Raw genomic sequence first — 23,648 nt, forward strand, 5'->3', positions numbered from 1 at the left:
TCTTCTTGATATTTTAATTCTTAACCAGAGAACATTTGACACTTAAAGGACTGGGACTTCTTAGGAAGTTCTTGGATCCTTTTATATTTCCCTATGTTTACCTTAATCATGGCTCTCAGTGTCAATGTTACTTACTGTCTCCATTATTTAAAGTACACTTTGGGCCAAATATCATGCTTAAATGTTGTGCGTAATACTTTGAATTACTGTGGGTTTTGGACCTAAAGATCTTCTAATCTCCTGGAGAAGAAACTAGCCATGCTCATACAGACACACACATACATTTTACATGATGACTTTTTTTTTTTCAGAACAAAAGAATAATGTTACTGAATGATAGTTTATATATTTTGTTTCTGAAAGAAAAGAAAACGGCAAACATTATTCGAAATACTTTTTTTCTTTAGGTCCTTATGTGATGCTTTTCAGAGAAAAATGGTTAACAAAAGTTGAGATGCTCTTTTTAAACATGATTTGACCAAAGAATGAAAGTAAAGATAGTCTTTCCTAAGAAATATTTGAAAATGTGAAGTAGAAAATTCTTTTAAATGTGTTAGAAGCTATAAGAGCAGAAAGGAGAATGGCATATTTTTTGGAATAGAAAAAATAGGAAGTGAATGTACATACATTGTAAAATTGGTGCCCAGATCACAGAGCTAAAGAACATTTAAAGGAATGAATGATTGCAAACTTTCTATAAACCTAATTAAAGAGATGGAAATGAGGTAGCTATGTCCTGAAAATTTTACTCGTAGAGAATAAAGTGAGAAAAGTCCTTAAGGAGCTACAGAGATGGCAGAAAGACAGGTTTACAAAATGGCTGCCTTCCAACAGAGTTTCTGTCAAAACAAATGGTTGTCTTACCCACTTCTGTTAACTTTTTTCCTATGAACCGGAGTTGAAAAATATTGCTGGACTTTTATCATCACACTTTGCCAATAGATTTGCATTGTCCAGTAGTGTGATATAATTGTGTAAATGTTCTCAATGTTGTTATTTAAAGCAAATCAGAATGCTACTTTATAGATTCTTTAAGGTTAAAATTCAGGAACACTAGTCTATTTTTAAAAATAAACCTATCTTTAATTGGTCTGAAAATCAATTAAGCTTTCAAGTAACCCACATTTACAAACTGTAAGTTGTTTAAACATAAGGAGAACAGCTTATGAAAAGTTTTTATTGGTAGGATGTGAGAGCAGCTTTCTTTTGATTTTGACCAATCATTTCTCTGTGGGCTAAAAGAAATGAAATGTACTTTTTCAATTGAAATGATGAAAGTATATATGATCACTTTACAATGTATTTATTACATAGTAGATTTTTTTTTTCATTCTACTGTATAATCTTGTTTACTAATTCCTTATTTGTTTGGTTATTTGGGTTTTCCTAAGTATTTTTCAATGAAAGACCTTGTATCTTTTAATGATGTAGGATAACATAACATGTATTTACTATGTTTTATGTGTTTAATGAAGTTAAATAACTTTTGTATTTACCTGATTTAATTAAGTGAGCTTAATTAACCAGTGAGGCTATTCCTCAGAAACTATGGTGAGTTCTTAGTGTCATAATTAGGGAATTTTGCTTTGTGTTATGAGTCTCCTGCTGTAAGGGCGTGAATTGAAGAAGGTGCAGAAGCAGAAGGACTTCTTTGAGTACTTGCAGTCCCTATACTTAGAATTTTTCATTCATTTTCCTTAAGACACTCATTTACACATATGTCTTCCAGTAGACTCTATAAAGCTTGATGTCCCAACACAATTAGGAAAGATCAAGAGCAGTGGGAGATGTGCTTTTTATGTATTCAACAAAGGATAATTGCAGAAAAGCACCGCGGACCTCTGTAAATCTTTCCCACTACATCTGAATTCTTTAGCTGAAGAGTACTTATGCAGGGAATATATCAAAAGATCTCTCTGGTAATTTTGGTATTCCTACATCTTGATCATGCCAAGATTAGGTTTATCCTTAAATACCTGGCTATATTATTTGAATTATTTATTGGAGAATCGTTCACCCCTTGAACATTTTTAGTTAGACTATAATATTGGAAAGGAACTAAATCACTGCCGCCATTACATTCAATAATCTATTGGTTGTATGGATGGCAATGATAGACAATTAAATTTGGCACAGTAAGAGTTCCCAAAGACAAGTTTATTATTTTTTTCACTTGTAAATTTTTGCTCAGCTAATCAGTAGAAATAATTTTTTCATTATCAATTAAATGTTCTTTTTGAGAAAGAAAATAACACCTTATAAATGGGAACTGTTGTGACACATCTAGGCCACAGACAAAAACAAGGTCATTGTGAACTCACAACATAGCAAACATCTTCCTCAACTGGCTAATATAAGTGACAGTTGCTTTTTTACCCAGCCATAGAATTGCCCCCTTTTCTAATGGCATACAATCTAGAACAAACCTTCGCTTCCTTATATCCTCCCCTGAAATCTCTTAACTAAGCTCAAAAGCTATAATGGATTCTAACATACTCTGACTGAGGTGCCTATGTTCCCCATGGCCTGTGTTCTCCGTCACTGTAACAAGAAACGTCCCAACTTGTTCAACGACAGCTGTGTTCCTACTGGTCTTTGGCTGGAGGGCATCGACACTTTCCTTAAAGATATTTCTTAAGGTACAGATTATTCCCCAACACTTAAAAGTCGAATGCTTTGTTAACTTTTTGTGTATATATATTCAATTCAGCGTGTTTGTTAGTACTTACGTGTTCAGACATTTTGATAGTTGTTAAGTACGTAAGGATAAATAAGACACTGTCTCTGCGCTCTAGGAAATTTCAAACTGAGCGATTGTTGTATTTTCATGTGTTAATAACAGTGAGTCTGATTTATTTATAAGTCTCTTTCCTTTATAGATTATACTCATTTTTACCATGTTTCAACTGAAGGCAAAAGAAAATGCTTGAAAATTTGTTAACTTTGTGTAGGGTATGGAATTCTGGTTACCTTTGCCTAATACCTTGACAAGGGCTAAATTTTTGGAATTTATTCACAAGAACTCTAGTGCTACAGAGTTTATAAAATAAACTCTTACTGAGAATGCATTTGTGTGTATGTGTGTGTGTGAGAGAGAAAAAGAGACAGGGAGAGACTGAGAGAGACATTTACTTTGTAACTCAGTCATAATGATCTACACAGAACCACCTGATGGCCAGTTTTGATGATATAGTATGTGCCTTTCCTAAAAGAACTTCTGGAATTACTGTTAGTTCCAACATCTGCCACAGGATATGTCTATCTCCACAAGTCATTTTCAGTAAGATGTGAAAGTTTCTCAGTTCAGTCTGTGTCATGAAAACTATAGATCTTCATCTCACACAAAGAGAATGAATCTTAAAGTGTTTCTTAGTTTCACTCTTCAACAAATAACCTTGCCAAGTCTTCTTATATTCCAAGGCAAATCAGTGGGCTGCTGGGATTTAAAATTTTTAACACTTCCAAACAGCTACAGATATTTCTTTACGAACTGCATATAGAAATGTTTGCCTTAAGTCTTTTAAGATTATCAAGATGAGAAAACATTAGGCTGTCAAGAAGCTGAAAATAGCTTACTGAAATTTTATACTAACTCGCTCTTAGGTAGTCCTTGTCAGGATTCTTGGGTAATTATTTGCAGAAGCCTTTATACAAATGGCTGGTTCTATCAATTAAGCCACATTTACTCAAAATGAATACATAGTATTTTTTGCTAGCACAGAATGAGAGATTATGTATGGGAAGAATCATTTTCAGTATTTGAATGGTGCTAGTTACCCTTAACTATAGCTTTCTCCAAAATGGATGGCTATTATTACGTAATCACAAATTAGAAATGTTAAATTATTTGAAGTAATTATCTACTTTCGTCACACCAAGATTTTTACAAACATTACTTAAGGTTTATTTGTGTCTGTATGCTATTTGGGCTGGGGACAAATAATTTGAGATGGTGGCGGGTGGGTCAGAATAATGTCATCTTTCATAAACATGACTAGCCATGAACTATCATAGCTGTAATTTGTCAGACTGTTCCCTTTATGTATAAAATAAGTTTTTTAATGTTGTCCTTGAAATAAGACTCAGTTTATTTTAGTTTAGAATATTGAATACCATTTTTTTCTTTCATTTTTTTAGCTCTAATTTCTCATCAGGTCATTTCTGGAGATATTTTAAACTCTCTATTTAAAATGTATAATGGTACCTTTAGTAAAAACATGTTATCTCTTTCTAGCATATATAAACCTTGGTTTATAACTGCAAAGAAAATATGACTAAATAAATGTACATACTTTAGTGTCTCATAAAAATGTATGTAAACTCAAATCAAAATACAGAAAATGTATTGTTTTTACCTCTTTTGGAGGACTGCTATCACTAACAGCCTGCTAAAAGTATACAGTTACTGTACTTCTTTCTACCCTATTGTCATAAAGCAGCTGATTATACTATACTCCCATAGTAGTAATAAAAAATGAATATTTCATCAAATTTATTTTTATATAAATGTTAAGTCAGTGAAATGAAAACACAGGTCAAGGAAAAACCAAAATCAGCTTTATTAAACATAATTTAATATGAGAAATTTCGATAGGTTTGCTTTTTACCATATTTTTAAGTCATTTACAGAAGCTTGGGAAGTCAGTTTTTATTAAAAAATGTTTGCATTAGACATAGTCTTGAAAAGAAACATAAAAGAAATATATGGTAATACCACTTCACACCCATTAGGATAGCTACTATTTTTAAAAAAATGAAAGAGAAAAAATAAATATTAACGAGAATGTGGAGAAATTGGAACCCTTGTGCACTGTTGGTGGGGAAGTAAATGATGCAGTGACTGTGAAAAACAGTATGGAGTTTCCTCAAAAATAAAAATAAAATGACTATGATTCAACAGTTCAACTTCTGGGTATGTATTCAAAAGAACTGAAAGCAGAGACTCAAAGGAATATTTGTACACTCATGTTCATAGTAGCATTATTATAGCCAAAAGGTGGAGGCAACTCAACTGTCCATCAAGAAATGAGTGGATAAACTAAATGTGGTCTATTCATAAAATGGAGTTTTATTCAGCCTTATAAAGGCCTACCATTCATAAGCCCATATTCTCCTAGAGAGAGAAAAGTAAGTTCTTTGCATAACATAAAGGACTAAATGCTTGATTCGTTTACTATTGCTATTTATTTATTTATTTTCTTATACTAATTCAAATAGCTCTCCCCTCAAAACTATTTGCCTTGCTTTCAGGAATAAAAGATATGTTCGAAAAAAAGCTAAAAAGTAATAGCCAGCCAAACTTTTACTGGAAAGTACTGTTATATGTATATGCTTATAATAATTTTTTTTGACTGAACTAAAAGCATAACATTTTCATTCAACAATTTCAGGTTGCCACATCAGATTTTGTGTTTGCTCATTCTGATTTATTTATAATGCAGTTTTCTAAATCTGTATCCTAATCCTGTTCTGTTGGTTTTTTTCAGGGGTTTCCTATGTAACCTCATAACACTTGCATTTTTAGTTCTAAGCTTAGATACAGTAGACTCCTCTGTTGTTGCAGTGGAGCTTCCTCTGGATAAGACATTCCTTTTAGGAAACACAGGCGTCTCCAGGGATGGGAACGTGGGTTAGGTATTCCTCTTTTTTAAAATACATTGAGCACTTCTGGAGATATGAGAAAGAGTATAAAATATGGTCCCTGACTTCAAGGGGTTCAAGTTAGGCAGGGAAGACAGACCCACAATTATTTTTCATACAATATAGAAAGTGTTATGGAGCACAGAGGAAGGTGCAGTTGATTCTCGGCAGGAATTACTAAAGCCAAGAACTCAGCATTTACTGCACCTGGGTTGTTCTCCGTCCTCTTTTGAGACTTAGTATTTTCTATCTAACATTTTTATGTATTTTTCCATTTAGAATATTTTGTTTTTCTGTACTTTTGATCAGTAGTGTCAAAAGAATATGGCCTAGACTAAAACCAAATGATCTTATTCAGTTTCACTCCCCAGTTACTTCTGAGTCATCTGTAAGCTTGGCAGAAAATAAATGCAATAAGCAAACTAAGCAAAAGGAAAAAAAAAATAAAATTCTTCTTTAGCTTGTTCTCAGCAAGAACAGTATCATTCTACCTAATAGATAGCACTTTCTTCTGAATCCATCAGGAGGCATCAAGTGATCAGAATCATTATTCAGAACTTGAACACAGTAAGTTACTGGCTAGAATGAGGGTAAAAGTGAGTTTGCCTGTGTGCACACACTGGTTTGCTAGTTGTTTTTTAAAGTTAGAGCATGTATAACCTTGGAACCTTCTCCTGAAGATGGTAATAGGTAGTTGCTGATTTGAGTTTCAAATGTGCCCTTTCTTTAATTTTTCTAAGATACTAATTAATATCTTGCTGCTAAAGAAGCAAGAAAAAAGGAAAAGGAAATATATATCTCCAATCTACAAATCGTAGATTTCTGTGCTTTATTTAGTGTTTAGCTGATACACTGGGGGTATATACACCTACGCACATGTGCACACACACACACACACACACACACACGGGTGTGGGTAATCAATAACTAGCCGCACTGATCCTGAGCTCAGGTTGGTGATGTCATTATTAAGAAACCAGCAGTAGGGATTCCCTGGTGGCACAGTGGTTAAGAATCTGCCTGCAAATGCAGGGGATACAGGTTCGAGCCCTGGTCTGGGAAGATCCCACATGCCGCAGAGCAGCTGGGCCCATGCGCCACAACTACTGAGCCTGCGCTCTGGAACCCGTGAGCCACAACTACTGAGCCTGCGTGCCACAACTGCTGAAGCCTGCGCGCCTGGAGCCCATGCTCCGCAGCAAGAGAAGCCACTGCAATGAGAAGCCTGCGCACTGTGGCGAGGAGTGGCCCCCGCTTGCCGCAACTGGAGAGAGCCCACGCACTGCAACGAAGACCCAATGCAGCCAAAGATAATAAATAAATAAATAAATAAATAAATTTATAAAAGAAGATAAAAGAAACCAGCAGTAACTCAGAAGAAAGGATTGTCCATCATTTTTATAGCAGTGGTACGGCCTTGTAGAGAAACACTGTTTTATGTGGCCTTGTCCATGTCCTGTTGGAAACAGTCATTATCAGCAGGGCTGACTTGCACATCCTCAATATTTAACATAGTACTAATGTTAGATTGATTTTATCTTTAATTTACCTCAAACCTCATGCTTTAAAATACTGACTATGTGCATATTAACCTTCAGTCACATTTCATAAGGATTGCTGCATTGCAGAGTTGGTACATTTCTGTGGTAGATAGATAAAAATATGCCAAAATTGATACGTATTTCTTGAAATCATTATATATAATATAAAGTAAATCTAAAGTTAAAAATTAAAAAACAAAACATGTATGAAATATAGTAACAAATTCATATTTTTCAATATGGCTTATCATTATTGACAGATGGATATACTTGAAGCCTGCTTCTAGAAGTCAGTAGGTTACCAATTAGTTTATTACGGAACATCAAATATCTGTATGATAGGAGCTTACTACCTAAATATACATCTTTCTTTTGGAATGAAGTTTTCTCTCTAATGAGGAAATGAGATTTACTCTTTGTAAGGTTCTATCAATCTCAGTATGATTCTATCTCTTTGGGATATGGAGAAGAAGGGAGAGTTCACCTGCATTGTTCTTCTAACTATCTTTCTCTGAATAGCTTTCACTTTTTCTTGGAAATTATTTAAAACCTTCTATTTTTTCCACTACTTGATTAATGTTGTACATCAGTTTTTATAGCTTTCTGCTCATGTTGTGATTACAACTTTCTAAGGACCCAGCAAAGTGTTTAGGACAGTGAGATAAAATGCCTCCCCCCCTTTTCATTATATTAAAGCCATTTCATTATAGAGAAAGTTAGTGGGGTGTGGAGAAATCTGTTCTCTCAGATCCCTTAAGTGTTAGTTGTTTTCAATCAAAATTCTTTCACTGATGCTAATGAAAAAGAGGTCCTATCTCCCTGATGATTTCAGGGAGAAATAATAAACAATTGTTAGTAAAGCAATTGCTTTAAAATTTGAAAAGCCTTATTCTTACCATCATCGCCATCATCATTATCTTGTCTTGGAGGTTTACTGTAAGGAAAGCATTGTTGTGTGTTTTATTTATATTATCCCTGACCCTCAAAGCAACCCATAAGATAAGCTTTATCTTGCTCATTTTACAATGAGAAACAAGAAGCTCAGAGGAAGGTTAAATGATTTGGTCAAACGCATGAGGCTAGATAGTAGCTGACCCAGGATTTATTCAAAATATCTGGCACAAATGGTAATGCTCCTTGATATGACTTACCAGTGATTCCCAAGCCAGGCCCAGGTCACGTGCCCCCAGTGGACATATGCACAAACCACCCCGATCTTTGTGATGAAAGTCATGAAGTTAGAGGAGGAAAAAAGATTAAAGACAGCAGTAATATACCATCCAGACTCAATTAGAGCATTTTACCTTCTCCTTTTAAGTCTGTTCAGTCTTTTTTTTTAAAATTCCAACATGCCATTAATACACTATTTCCCTATGAACTTTCAGCCATAATTAGTCCATTGTTGAATAACTTAAATGGTTAGAAATATTTCTTCCATTAATTAAGCCAAATACAGTAACTTCTTTTTGGAACTACATTGTATATGGCTAAGCATTTTTCTTTTGGAGAGCCTCCTCTGAAATACAGACAAGAGTAGACGGGACCCTTTGTATAACTGTAACCATCACCTCTACCACTTTAGTCTTTTATACTGTAAGCCAAATAGCTCCCTCACCCCGTTTTTAAAAAATTTTATTTATTTAATTAATTTATTTTTTGCTGCATTGGGTCTTCGTTGCTGTGCATGGGCTTTCTCTAGTTGCGGCGAGCGGGGGCTACTCTTCGTTGTGGTGCGCGGGCTTCTCATTGCAGTGGCTTCTTTTGTTGCAGAGCACAGGCTCCAGGCGCACGGGCTTCAGTAGTCGCGGCACATGGGCTCAGTAGTTGTGGCTCTCAGGCTCTAGAACGCAGGCTCAGTAGTTGTGGCGCACAGGCCTAGTTGCTCTGCGGCATGTGGGATCTTCCCGGACCAGGGCTTGAACCCATGCCCCCTGCATTGGCAGGCGGATTCTTAAACACTGTGCCACCAGGGAAGCCCACCCTTTTTTTTTTTTTAATTCTGCTGATACAACAAGTTTCCATGTGCTTTTTTGTAAATTTGTCACATTGATTCATTGAGCTTCCTGTCAAACCAGCTACAGAGTAGTTGAATCTGGGCTAATCTTAAGCCAGTTTTTAGTCTTTCTTGACTTATATATTTGAACAGTTGACTTTTTGTTTTGTTTTGTTTTTACTCTAATAGCAGGACACTGTATTTATCCTAATTCTTTATGTTCTTCTTGTAATGCTTGCCATCAGTTGCCATCATTCTGTATCTTAAGATGGTCAGGTTCCTCAAGACCAGATTTTGTTCCTCCATGTTATCTAGAAAGCCAGCTCTTTTTTTTTTTTTTTTTTTTTTTTCCAAATTTCCGTTTCTCTTAAGTTAGTCAGCAGGAAGAAATGATAAATTTAGCAAGTCCTTTGGTCTTTTGCCCAGGACTTTCAGAGTCACTAGAAATGGTCTGTATTTCTTTTGATACAGTTGTTCATCTCTACAAGATTCAGTAAAAGTGATTAGTGGTGTATTTGATATACTATCTAAGCATATTCTTAGTCACTTCTTGGCATTTGCATTTGAATGAGGTAGCCTTATAAAAAGCTGTGCTATACCCATGAATCATCATTAACCATACTGGTCCCTTTCTCTGGATACTGTAGTATGTTGCAAGGCTTCTTCAGTCCTTAATAGCTATGCATTCTCATCATTATTGCATACATCTTTGAAAGACCTAGATTACCTACTAAGAAAAGCCTCATTTTTGCATTATTCTGGTCATTAATGCTCAATACTTCTTAGGTATTACTCACCTCTGAGTTTCTAGTCTTCTCACCTGCTTCATTATTGGATTCTTTCCCCCTCCCAACCTCATTTATACCTCTGTTTTTACTGCTCTCCTTCTCTCTTATTTCTTCTTCACCTTCCCTTTCCCTTTTCTTCTCTCTCCCATGCATCACTCCACCCCTACCAAATAAATGTCCAGAAGTCATGCTCTGAATCGGGAGCTCCTTATACCTAGGAGAGTCCTTACATCACTCAGAGGGAATTTGCTCCTCCATAGTGACAGTGTTTACCAAGTTTTGTAATCTTCCAGCTCATGATAGTTTTCGATGCGCACTGTCCAGTACAGTAGCTACTGGCCACAGATGGCTATTGGACAGGTGAAACAGGCCTAGTGCCACATGTTGAAATGATAATATTTTAGATATATTGGATGAAATAAAATATCTTATTAAAATTAGTGTCCTCCATTTACCTTTTTATAACATGGCTAATAGAAAATTTTTAATTACATATGTGCTTTGAATTATGTTTCTACTAGACAGCATTTTTAGACACTCTAAACTAAAAGGAAATACATAAAGAGATTATTCATTAGCACAATGGAAAAGAGAAAAATAAATTACACATGAAAAAAATAATAAAATGCATAGCATTCCGGAGCCATTTTGGATCGGCACATCTCAATAGGCCCAGAGAGCTTTGCTATATTATTGTACAATCTGGTTTAGGTTCAAAATAATTGGCCCTGATTTGTCAAGAAATGTTAAATTATATTTTGAATAATCCATTTTTGAATGCATAGAAGTGTTTAATGTATTTCAGAAAGAAATTCCCTCAAGAGCAGGAGAATTAAAATGCTAAATTAGCAGTATGTTGAAAACTTGGCTATCTAGAGTGATTTAGCCCTTGACTTTTCCAAGAGAATTAATTTTTATGGTTGCAGCTTTTACATAAGGCTAAGTGATAATTTTTATATGAAGGTAGTTGATAAATTTATGGGAGCAAAATAAGCCCATCAAAGAGTAAAAGTACCGAAATATTCAAAAGCACTTTTTTTCATCAGAAATGTTTCTTAATGTTTGATGTGAAGTATTTATATTAAAATTATTTCAAAAAGAATTCATTTTTGTTGTTTGTTATTAAAATTAGTATACAGATTTCATCTCTTCATTCAAGAAACTTTCATATGTAATACCTGCAATCTCTGTCTTTGGTCGTCTTGTTTAGAAATGGTAGTAAATGTTTCTCATAGGCAATTTCTACAATAAAGTTATGGATAGTACGAAGCTAAAACCTAACCATGGAAAAACAGATTAATGTTTTGAACAACGTGGCAGGGTTGTATGCATGAAGTGATACATATCACAGGTTAACCCAAGGAGCTTTCTGAAGTATAAGAGGAACAAGGACGTTCTGAATAACCATCTACTGAAAAGATAATATCAAGCATTGATATAAATCTAATTTCTGCTAAGAAATTCATATTAGCACACACAAAAGACATGGAATGTTGACACAGATTTCATTATTGATATACAGTTATCTTATACATGTTTCTGATATAATTGTTGCTGCCCTGTTTTGCTAGGTATTTAAATGCTCAACATCATTAATCATTAGAGAAATGCAAATCAAAACTACAATGAGATATCATCTCACACCGGTCAGAATGGCCATCATCAAAAAATCTAGAAACAATAAATGCTGGAGAGGGTGTGGAGGAAAGGGAACACTCTTGCACTGTTGGTGGGAATGTAAATTGATACAGCCACTATGGAGAACAGTATGGAGGTTCCTTAAAAAACTACAAATAGAACTACCATACGACCCAGCAATCCCACTACTGGGCATATACCCTGAGAAAACCATAGGTCAAAAAGTGTCATGTACCACAATGTTCATTGCAGCTCTATTTACAATAGCCAGGACCTGGAAGCAACCTAAATGTCCATCGACAGATGAATGGATAAAGAAGATGTGGCACATATATACAATGGAATATTACTCAGCCATAAAAAGAAATGAAATGGAGGTATTTGTAATGAGGTGGATGGAGTTAGAGTCTGTCATACAGAGTGAAGTAAGTCAGAAAGAGAAAAACAAATACAGTATGCTAACACATATATACGGAATCTAAGGAAAAAAAAAAAAAGGCCATGAAGAACCTAGTGGCAAGACGGGAATAAAGACACAGACCTACTAGAGAATGGACTTGAGGATATGGGGAGGTGGTGGGGTGAGATGTGACAGGGTAAGAGAGTGTCATGGACATATATACACTACCAAATGTAAAATAGATAGCTAGTGGGAAGCAGCCGCATAGCACAGGGAGATCAGCTCTGTGCTTTGTGACCACCTAGAGGGGTGGGATGGGGAGGGTGGGAGGGAGGGAGATGCAAGAGGGAAGAGAAATGGGAACATATTGTATATGTATAACTGATTCACTTTGTTATAAAGCAGAAGCTAACACACTATTGTAAGGCAATTATACTTCAATAAAGATGTTTAAAAAAATAAAAAAATAAAAAAATAAAAGACATGGAATGTTGACACAGATTTCATTATTGATATACAGTTATCTTATACATGTTTCTGATATAATTGTTGCTGCCCTGTTTTGCTAGGTATTTAAAATAAAATGGAACTAGACAATAAAACTGATACTAAGGGATGGGGTTAAATATATTCCAGATAAGAAAATTAAAATGTACAGTTGACATGTGGCTTCCTGCTTCTATACATAGGAAAATATATCCCAGTAAGATATGTAATTTTAAGATTATCTGAAATTGAACATCTACTTCTGTTTCTCCGGTTTGCTACTTCAAATAAAGATGTTTTTCCTGATCTACATTTAGACAGACTTGAAACAATTTCCCAAAGCAAAATACTACGAAATAATTTTTCCCAAAAAATTGCAAATATGTCCTCTTCATTTCCTCAACTTTAAAATCTTTCTTCCATATTTTTTGGAAATAATAAACTTCCTCATATATCTCCTTCTCAGTTGAACAAAATAAGAAAAGTAGATAAAAGTCTAAGAAGAAAGTCAAAATCAGTAGTTATCATGTTAGTACACTAGCCCATTATATTAACTTTATAATAAGAAAGTAGTTAAGTAAATTAAGTGAATGCTCATCTGTATTGGATTTTTTTTTTAAGCTAATATTATGCTCAGGAAAGGAGCAAACTGGCCTTCCAGACATTATACCTCAGTACCTCTCTTATAGTCTTTTATTTTTTCTAAAACTATTTCTCTTGGAGAACATTTTCTTTAATATGTCTGAAACGCCTCCTTGGTGAACTATGAACTCTCAATGTCTGTCTTGAAATAGGCTGTGCAAGAATCAAAGACTAGTTTCAACGTCTAAATTAATAATTAAATAAATTAGCTATATTATTTAAATAGATTATTCTAATTTAATGGACATTTCTCAGTATATGAAGTCTGAGCCTGTGGTAATATATCCATTAAGTAGAAGCTGAATTAGCAAAGTGTTGCTACTGTGATCATGTTCAGAAGGATTATTGGGTGAAGTATTAATCTAAGATCAAGATGTAAATATTTTAAATTTTACCATTTATAGCTATGTAACATGATATCCCAGGTGACACATAAAACTAACACATCAAATATAAGCTCTGCTGCATTGTGATCCATTCAGTGCCTTCTCTCTAGTTGACATTCTTTCCATTCTTACTGCCACCATTTATGTACTTTTCTTCTCACCATCTTGCTACAATAGCCCTGTAACTAATCCCCAGTGTCTCCAGGTCTTAGTTCATTGAGCTACCAGGTTAAGTTCAGCTTTAATTAGTTTACTCCCCTGCTCAAAAAGAAAGAAAAGAAAAGTAAACAAAGAGTTCCTATACCTTACAAAACCATGTTAAACTCTATAACCTAACATTCAAGATCCTTTAAAATATAAATTTACTTTTTAAATTATTATTCAGTGCCCCCCATTCCACTTCACCTTCCCAACATATACCCTAAATTTGACATCAGTCACCTTTCCCCAATACACGTTCCATTTTCCTGCACTTCTTTGCTCAGATTGATAATTATCCAAATTCCAATCCATTTCCACATGTTAAAATCCTGCCCAAAAATGTATGGCCAAGCTTATATATGACTTACTTCAGGAAATCACCCCATACTACTCCAATTAAAAATACTGGCAAAGGACATGGATTCTAGTCCTAGCTTTGCCATTGTATAGTTTTAAAATTTTAGGCAAGTTATGTACTTATTCTGGGTCTTAGCTGAGTCATGTATAAAATAAGGATATCAAACTAGTTTATCGTGCCAAGCCTGCCTTAAGATTATATTTAGAATCAATGAGTGTAAGTCAGAGGTACTTTTTTTTTTTAACAGCAGTTCTTAACCTGTAATAACTTCATAGACTCCAACGATTCTGTAAAAACTCTAAAACTGTAGGCAAAAGTTTGAGTTTGTCTTCATATGTGCAAAGAATTTTCTCCCTACAGAGAGGGTCTGAAGCTGCTTTCATTAGCTCCTTAAAGTGCTTCGTGATCCCCCCCGAAGTTAGGAACTATCATTTCCCTGATCTAAATCCTTTATTAACACAGACGTACACACACTCAATGCCTCAATCTCTCTCTCCCTGTCAATGGTAAATATCTAAAAGCTTTAAGAACATAGTGCTTAGCTCTGTCATCTTCTGAAAGTGGTCCTCAACATCTTTTCCTTAACATACCTGACAGATAATGTTTACACGTGTGATATACTTCCGTCAGTGACAGCTGTGCACTGCAACGTGCTAAATGAATAATATAGTCTATGGATTTGATACCATTCCTCGTGTTCTAGCTCTGATTCCATCACTTTTGTCCTACTAATTCAAGATTCAGTACATGATACAGTAGTAGTAGCTGTGTTATGCTTGGCATATTATAGATAGTGAATATATATTTGTTAAATGAATAAATAAATGATGTTATTCAAAGGAGAACTAATAAATGAGTGACATTAAAAGAGAGAGAGAGAGTTTGAATGAGAAAGATTATGCCCAGGATAAAATACCATTACTCAGACTTCACTAAGTTTAATTAACTCTAACCCTGAATAAGAGATTTAGTGATACTTTGGGGGAAATATAAGAAAAAAATAAGCATTTGCAGCTTAAAGAAGTAAATCATAATTGGTGCTTCCTGAAAAGACCAAAATTGCAAAGTTACTACATCTTTCAGAGACTTTGTAAACAGGACAAAATATACAAAGAATAAAATGCAATCATATACAATAATTACAGTGAAGACAAGACAATTCTTACATCATTCAAAAAGTAGTCACTTGTACTTCTGCATTAGCCTTAGTTTCCTTAATTCCTTATATTTGGTGTAAGAAGGCAGAGGTCTGACTATCCCAAATAGGTGTCTCACCAAACTCCTAGCCCTCAGTAGGCTGATGCATTGAGGGGCTCACCATCCTGATAAGAGCAAGGACTGCAGGAAAGTAATTTCCTTTTCACAGATAACAGTATGGTTCCTATAAATCAAAATATGCTTTGTTCATGTATTCTCGTAGCTCTGAGGTTGCAGGTACTACATACAAAACAGTTCCTTGAATGAAGAGATTAAATTTGTATATTCTCCCTATTTCAAAAAAAATACAAAAGACAGAACAAGTGAGAAATGAAGAACTAAAAGCTGTGCAAATTAGTTCAGTTTTTAGGTGAATTGCCCTCAAAAAGAGGCAAGATTGGGATTTCTAGCTGTGAGGTTGAGATTTCTAGCAGTACAGTACTGTCATATTTCTCATTAGTCAACTTTTTCTCTTTTGTTCTTTTTCCTTTCTGTAGGTGGCGTGATTATATTCCAGAATAAAGAATTTTTCAAATTTTAAAAAAGATGTGATTTGTCAGTTTCTTATAAAGTTAAACATACATTTACTGTACATCCCAGCACCCACACACCTAAGTATTTGCCCAAGGGAAATGAAGACATAGGTCCATACAAAATCCTGTCTGAATTTTTACAGTAGCTTTATTCATAATCAGCAAAAGCTGGAAACAGCCCACGTGTTTATCAACTGGTGAATGGACAAGCAAATTCAGGTGCATTCATATAATGGAATACTGCTTGATAATCAAAAAGAACAAATATTGGTAGTCCAAAACATGAATGAATCTCAAAAGCATTTATACTAAGAAAAAGAAGCCATACTTAAAAGTCTACATATCCTGTGATTCCATTTATATCACATTCTATAAAAAGTAAAACTACAGAGAAAGAAATTAGCTTAGCAGTTGCTATTGGTTTGGGATAGATTGATTACAGAGGGGCCTGAGGGAACATTTTGGGTGATGGAGATGTTCAAATTTTGAGATAGTGGCTACACAGCTGTATAAGTTTGTCAAAATTCATAGAGCTGTACATTTGAAAAGGTTGAATTTTAACGTATGTAAATTGTACTTCAGTGAGTAAATAAAATATTAAAAGACATAGCACATCTACTACATCATAACATATCCCAGAGGAGTCTGGGCTTAACCGTATAATCAAACATTAATGTATATGATAGCTATGTATACCAGGTGAGTCAAGTTTTGCTGCCAAATGAATTTTTAGAGCTTTGGGGATTTTGAATTGGCACATAAGAAATTGTGGGTTGATTGCTATAGAAGAAGGATCCCTGATATAGAACAAAGAATGTAAAACTATTGGCCTGTTTTGGATCAAATACGATTTTACTTTTCCAGACCATTTTTGAACAGCAAACATTGTGATAGTAAAAAGTCAATATCCCAGTTCTCTCAGCCCTGACCAGCCATTTACACAGATAGTTGATGGCTTAAGCAGTGGTGGGCATTCCAAGCACCCAGACACTGCACCATACATGGCATCACAATCTGACATGCTTAGAATGAGATCTCCTTCCTTCCTTCCTACCTTCCCTCCCTCCCTTCTTATCTTCTTTGTGACATATCAAAATGTCTTTTAAAGTACAGGAACACTTTGCGGAATGTCTCATTGGTTAACAGTGTGCATTAGGAATACTTCTCCTGGTTTTTAATACCCAACTTTAGAGAATGCATATATATTATAATACAATATTTTTTTGGCCAGTGTGTGTTTGTAGTTATGTCCCAGATTTTAATACTTCCGTTTTTAACAAACAAACAAATCCATGAAAAGTCTTGAGTTACATTCCAAATACAATTGACAGAATGTCAGAAGCAGGTATAAATTATTTGAAACCCTACTTAAGTGTCCATAAATGGGATGCCTATCTAAGATGTCACTGGGGCTAAGTGAAGACATATTACTGCATACAAAGAAACTGGTTGGTAACAATCATATTATTTATTGACTGCATTATATGGTTTTTTTGCAGAGCCTTTGTTACGTCTGAGTGTAATTTCGTGTTTTTTAATGTTTTAGGACCTTGGTTTAGGTTTTTTGGTTAACATGTAATACATTATAATTTTTATCGTTTAAATATTATAATATGGTTGTATTTGGGGGCCTTTTATCTTTGAAAATTGATTTTCAGCTGCCCTGCAGGGCAGGATGTGTGGGACATCTCCATTTTTCTAAAGAATTGGAAAATTCTCCTCAAGCTTCACTGTACTGGACAGCCAGCTTAGAGTTTACGTTGGTACTGTAGCACAGGTTTAATGTTAGCGAATTAGAAAGGTCAGAGTTGTAGGGAGCAGAAAATAGGAAGGATCTCCACCAGGAAAATACTCTATTCAAGCCTAAAATTTTAAAGCCCCCAATTATTCCTTGTTTAGAATCGATGTGGAGCGTTTAGTTTGATCGTGATTCTAGACTTCTCTAGTGCTATGGACTTTGAAGCCAGAATCAGAATGAGTGGGAAGATTGATAGGATTCAGAAGTTGGAAGAAGGCCTCGAGGACTCTTAATACTTTGTAATTTTTTCCCAACATTGTCCTGAAAATATTTATGAAAGATCTCAGAGAGCGAAATAATAATTCAGTTAACAATTGAAATAAATAATTCAAATAATTCAAAAAATAATTTCAGAGAGAGGATGCAGATCATTCCTGGGGCCATGTGCCTGTCTGAAAATTGCTTTCGGTGGAAGACCTAGCTTAACATCTTGAGATCAGATTATTTCCTGGTGCTTCAGTGAAATTCCTTCCACAACTACGTAGCTGTTCCTAAAATATCAAATCTGTTAGTGAAAACACAATGGATTATGTCACCTAAATTAATATTTTATTCCCCATATTGGCTGTCAGTTTAGTTACAAGAATCAGTTCATCTCTTGTATTTGTTGGCAGCTTGATGAGAAAGTATCTGTATGAGAATTAGCAATTCATGGTACTACTTAGCCCTCAGCAACAAAAGGGTCCCTAAACTTGATAATTGAGATTCTTGATTGAAGTCTTAACGTAGCTCTTACCTTGAGATACCTAAAGCATGAGGAATTAACACATGCTGTGGGAAATGCAAAATGTATTGGTCATTTTAATAGACCTGGAATACATTGTCTTCATTCCTACCTATTCCCTTGGTCCAAAATGTTAAAACAAACTAAAAGGTAAAACTTATATGCTTACTTTTTTTTTTGGCCCATGTTTACAAGCTCATGTGAAAGTTCCCTGCTTTAAAGTAGTTTTGATGGAAATATTTGGCATATGTTATCTAAATATGTTCAACCTGTTTAAAGCTAGTTCTTGTATTGTTTTTAAAATTGTTTTATTACTATCATTGTTTTGTTACTCTTTTGTTTACATCGCTTCTTCCAAAACGTAGATTTGGTTAGTTTCTGCTCACCTTAGCCTTTTTTCAGGGCTTGACAGATAGTGAATAATACTCAGTGAAACCTTAGGCAATTCATTTAATTGTCTTGGTGTCAGTTTCATTAACTGTAAATAATATGTTGATGATCCCTTAGGAAAGCTATTCTGAAATTGGGGATGAAGTGACAGGAGAAAGGTGACTTTCAAGTTACACCCCCACTCACTGCATATAACAAGAGATGTTACTGATAGGCATGTATTATGCATGGTTTCAAAGCAGAGAAAAGAAAGGTCAAAATTCTTTTTTAGTCCTTTATTGCTTTAAGAATTTATGATTCTGTGTTCATAATTTTTCCACGTTGTACCATCTCAACAAAACCAAATGACTCATTTTTAGAAAATGTAGTCTGCTTTGATCCTGTCAGTTGCTGAAGAAAAGAACGAAAGCCCCTTAAGATGTTGAAATTGAGATAAGTCAGTAATTATGACGTCTATTTATTGATTCAGGTTTTCTTCATTTTTATTCAAAAAGTAATTTTGCCTTCACAGTAAGTGAAAGAGAAGTTGTTTCTAACTACCTCAGAGAAATACAAAGGGGAGTTTTATTTTTAACCTTTATTTTTTAACTTTCATTTTTAACCTTTCTGATAACATATTGATACTTTTTAACACATTAACTCTTACCTCTGCCCCCCGACTGTGTGTGTGTGTGTGTGTGTGTGTGTGTGTGTGTATCTTTACATGCATCCTATCAACACTTAGTTTACTAATAAAAACAGTTCAGATTTTGGAAAGTAAACTTTGTGGCTTGCTTTTTTTTTTTTTAGCCCCACTTATTTTATTCTAATCAAAGAAAAATATTTTAAGCCATCTGTTTTCTCCATTTCTGGCTGCTATTATCTTGACTATAATTGCCTAGTTTCCTTTCTGGCTGATCTATTGCTAGCCTTTATCTGGATGTTATTAAAGAATATAAATGCTCCACAGAGCACCAGAGTCTCAGTCAGAATATTTTCAGATTCGCAGCTAAAATGAAATAGAACTGGGGTTTCACTGTTAAGTAAGCAGCTCAGATTTCTTGTCAGAGTGTGTGAGGGACTCTAAGTTCATTATGCTACTTATTTCTGCGATGTAGCATTTGAAAAATAGCTTTGACTGCTTATGGATTGTGGTCCTCGGGCACCAGACAGTGGATGTTGGAATGTATTGCAGAAAAGCTGATTAAAGTACTAGGATCTCTAACAGTGAAAGTAGAAAGTCATTTGTAATACCTGGGTCTGCCACTGTTGGGTGCACTTATATGTATCCTTTTGAAAGCTTTGGTTTATTATCAGTTTATCCATGAGGGAATAACTTTTTTTTTTTCTTCAAAAAGTGCCCTTTGGAGAAAATATCAATAAGCTATACTTGATGAGAAGCTTATGTAAGTAGACTGATTTGAACTTTGGAGATGCCAAATACTTTGCAGTTTTATTTCCTAGCTTACTAAAGTCATGTTTCACTATGACTTCAATTTCAATAGTAGCTGCTTTCACTTCTCAATTTCAGTATGATTACTGTACATCAGGAAATGTATACTTACACCAAAATATAGACTGTGTCCGAATTTATTGTCTTCACCTCCCTTTACCCCGTTTGGGCCACTTTCCTCCCCAAGAAAAGTTCACTGGAGTAGAATATGGGAATATTTTAAATAATCACAAAACTTATAGATCTTTAAATATACTTTGCATTCTACTTGTTAAAATATTTCAGTATTTCCTCATTGTTTTCAAAATAAAGTTCAAACTTCTTAGAGTGCCATTCATGTGATCTTTCTATTTCTTCTCTGCCTCATTCTTACCCATTCCCCTGCAAATGTGCTTTGTTTCAGGTTTACTGAGCGGCCATTGCCCCTCTCATTTCTTTTACTTTGGTTGCTTCCTTCCCCCCTCACCCTTCTTCACTGGAGGATTACCTGTTCTTCCTTTAAAAACTCTGCACAAGTTTTCCTTCTTCCAGGAAACCTTCCTTGAACTACAATTATCCTGCCTCTTATTAATCCTACTTAAGACTAGCCTTTAAACTCTTCATAGCATAAGACTGATTTCCTACTCTCATCATTTGTTTACTTGTTTGTCTTGTTTAATAGACTATTATTCCTTGAGTTTAGAGATGATAGTTTCTTTTTTGGTTTTGAATCTGGCCTATAGGACTTTCAAATAATTGTTTGCTGACTGACTAAATGAATGACTTTTATAGATTACCCCATAATTTCACTTATTTTGCTCTTGATTCTTAAGGCGTTTGAGGGTATGGGTCATACTATTTTCTCAGAAGGAGATTCTTTTTTTTTTTTTAATAAATTTATTTATTTATTATTTATTTATTTATTTATTTATGGCTGTGTTGGGTTTTCGTTTCTGTGTGAGGGCTCTCTCTAGTTGCGGCGAGCGGGGGCCACTCTTCATCGCGGTGCGCGGGCCTCTCACTATCGCGGCCTCTCTTGTTGCGGAGCACAGGCTCCAGACGCGCAGGCTCAGTACTTGTGGCTCACGGGCCCAGTTGCCCCGCGGCATGCGGTATCTTCCCAGACCAGGGCTCGAACCCGTGTCCCCTGCATTGGCAGGCAGATTCTTAACCACTGCACCACCAGGGAAGCCCAGAAGGGGATTCTTAAACTGACTCATTCACTTCCATATTGCCACCTAAAATATTTAATAAAGGTAGGTCTTTGGTTTTGGGAAGACAAGAACCTTATTTGTGGGGGATTAGAATAATGTAAATCTTAAACTGTCAATTAGTTAAAGAATCTGGAATACAATACATGGGAAATTAGAAAGACTGACTCTTACCATGAAGCATACATTCTAGCTTATCCATGTATATTGTTGAGTCCGTGACTTTATTGGTATATAAAATTCCCTTAGGAGAGAATAGATATTTAACAACTTTTTCCTTATTTGAAAATAACTGCTTACAGTTTCTAGATTTTAATAAAATCTCCATCTAATAATCAAGACAAAAGTTTAAACTAAAAAAAATTTGCTAATGAAGGGTTATAGAATTTAAACATGTGCTTGATGGTCCTGAGATGTCCTTAAAATATTTACATCAATGTTCTGCATTCTGTAGCAAAATAAACAAAATGCAGAGAAATCCATATTTATAAGTGATAAGATTTTTAAAAGTAGTTTAAGCTTATTTCTTAATAGAATTATAACATTTTAATCTAAAATTTTATTTTTTATATGTATACTTAATATTTGCCTTCACATAATTACTTGCTTAGACATTTTGTATAATTATTTCTTTAATGATATAGCAAACTGAGTCAGCATATTATAGCTGAATCATGGTCCTGGCTGTTCCTTTTATTTATTCAGTGAGCAAACTCTATATTACTAAAATTCCTTCAATTGTGCTTGCAAAGACTTGTTTGTTAGTTCTTGAATGCCCTAAGAAATTTGTATTGAAGATTCTAAATTATATACCTATTTTCAGTCTGTGATATATTAAAAAATAGAATGGAGAAAAATTATTCACATCTTAATAGTTGGATGTCTGCTTATTCTCAGAGACCCCAGTCTCCTTTTAAAAAATATTTTTAAGATTCTTTGTTGTTAAACTTTGGTATTGAATTTGTATAAAGTGTAGGTTGCAGCACGTTAGAATATTATTGTCATTTAAGAATGTATTCACTGTTTTGGTTTTTAGAGCACTGCCTGCAAGGGGTTCATAGCATTTGGTACGTAGTTCACGTATTTCTAGTCTACAGACCTACCCTATCGAGGCAAAGGCTTCATGATCCTGATATTTTTTTCTTCTGCTATAAAGCTCAGCAATGGTAATTAATGTGTTGGGTTTTTTTTTTTTTTTTGACAAAACTTTCCATGTCATTACAAATAAAACTGAGGTTTTTTGAAGACTAGTAATTTGTACCTTTAAAGAGCCACATTATTTTGCTTTTGTCTCAGAATGTATTATGCTTCACAAGTATACTGTGACAGCCTGAATAGAAAAGGGGGGAGGGGACATTGTCTTCAACTGGCATGCTGTTATCAGAGGGAATGTGTTTCTGGACACAAGATTTAGCATTCATTGGTCGTCTGAAGAAAGCTATTTCATCTGAGGATTGGACAAGAAGCTGCGTCAATTTGCTGCCCGTCTCCAAGGCACTGGTGATGCTGCCTTCACAAGCTGGCTAACGTCACGGCTCCATCACCCAGCGGGGTGTGGACTCTCTTTTTCTGTTCTTTTCTATTTAATTCTCTATTTGCTGCCTACTGCATTTCTTAATCTGTCTTCTGCCAAATGCTAACAGCATGATATTTTGCAATCATCTAGGTGAATACAAGAAAGACGAACTCCTAGAAGCTGCTAGGTAAGTGATTCCATTCATTTTAAGTGAGTATAATGCATTTAAGGGAGAAAAGGGGGAGGGCAGGTGGAGGACTATAAAAATTATAACATGTTATTGTCTTGCTTGGATTTTATATGATAATGCGGATAAGACCTTATACTAAATCTTTGTATACTTTATTTTGCACGATTAGTGTATTAAATGAGACTGTCTTTCAATATGGTGATGATTGTAAGGTTAATTTTATTTGGAACATTTCTTAAGGTAACTGCAAACCCGAGTTGCCGAGCTTTTCGAATGATATTCTTGGAGTATTTAAATACCTATATCTTTATTTTTCTCTGGAAATTTTTCTAGCCAAGCTTGAATGAGGGGCATGAAGTAAATGTTAAAATTCTCACCCGTTTTCTTTTGTTCTTGTTCATTTATAATTTAATTGATTAGCTTTTTACAGCATTTTATATGTGTTTTTAACTCCAGTGTTTTAGATCACTTATCAGAGTAAAGTTTGTTTGTAATTAAGAAGGTGACTTTATGCAGATAAATAAAACAAAAATGTAGAAAGCTACCTTATCTATGATATACCACTGTATGATGATTAACAGGAATTATTAGGAATATATTGATTG

At 34.7% G+C, this 23,648-nt stretch overlaps 1 protein-coding gene across 2 annotated transcripts in view; it reads left to right on the plus strand.

The window, feature by feature from the left end:
- TNKS (tankyrase) overlaps positions 1–23,648 on the plus strand; it is a 182,220-nt gene that overhangs the window by 67,718 nt on the left and 90,854 nt on the right. For both annotated transcript variants that reach the window (XM_036838654.1, XM_036838655.1), the window contains exon 4: positions 23,004–23,040. In XM_036838654.1, the coding sequence (XP_036694549.1) occupies positions 23,004–23,040 (37 nt within the window). The remainder of the gene's footprint in view (positions 1–23,003; positions 23,041–23,648) is intronic.

The sequence above is a fragment of the Balaenoptera musculus genome, chromosome 21 (genome assembly GCF_009873245.2).
Source record: "Balaenoptera musculus isolate JJ_BM4_2016_0621 chromosome 21, mBalMus1.pri.v3, whole genome shotgun sequence".
Lineage (NCBI taxonomy): Eukaryota > Metazoa > Chordata > Mammalia > Artiodactyla > Balaenopteridae > Balaenoptera > Balaenoptera musculus.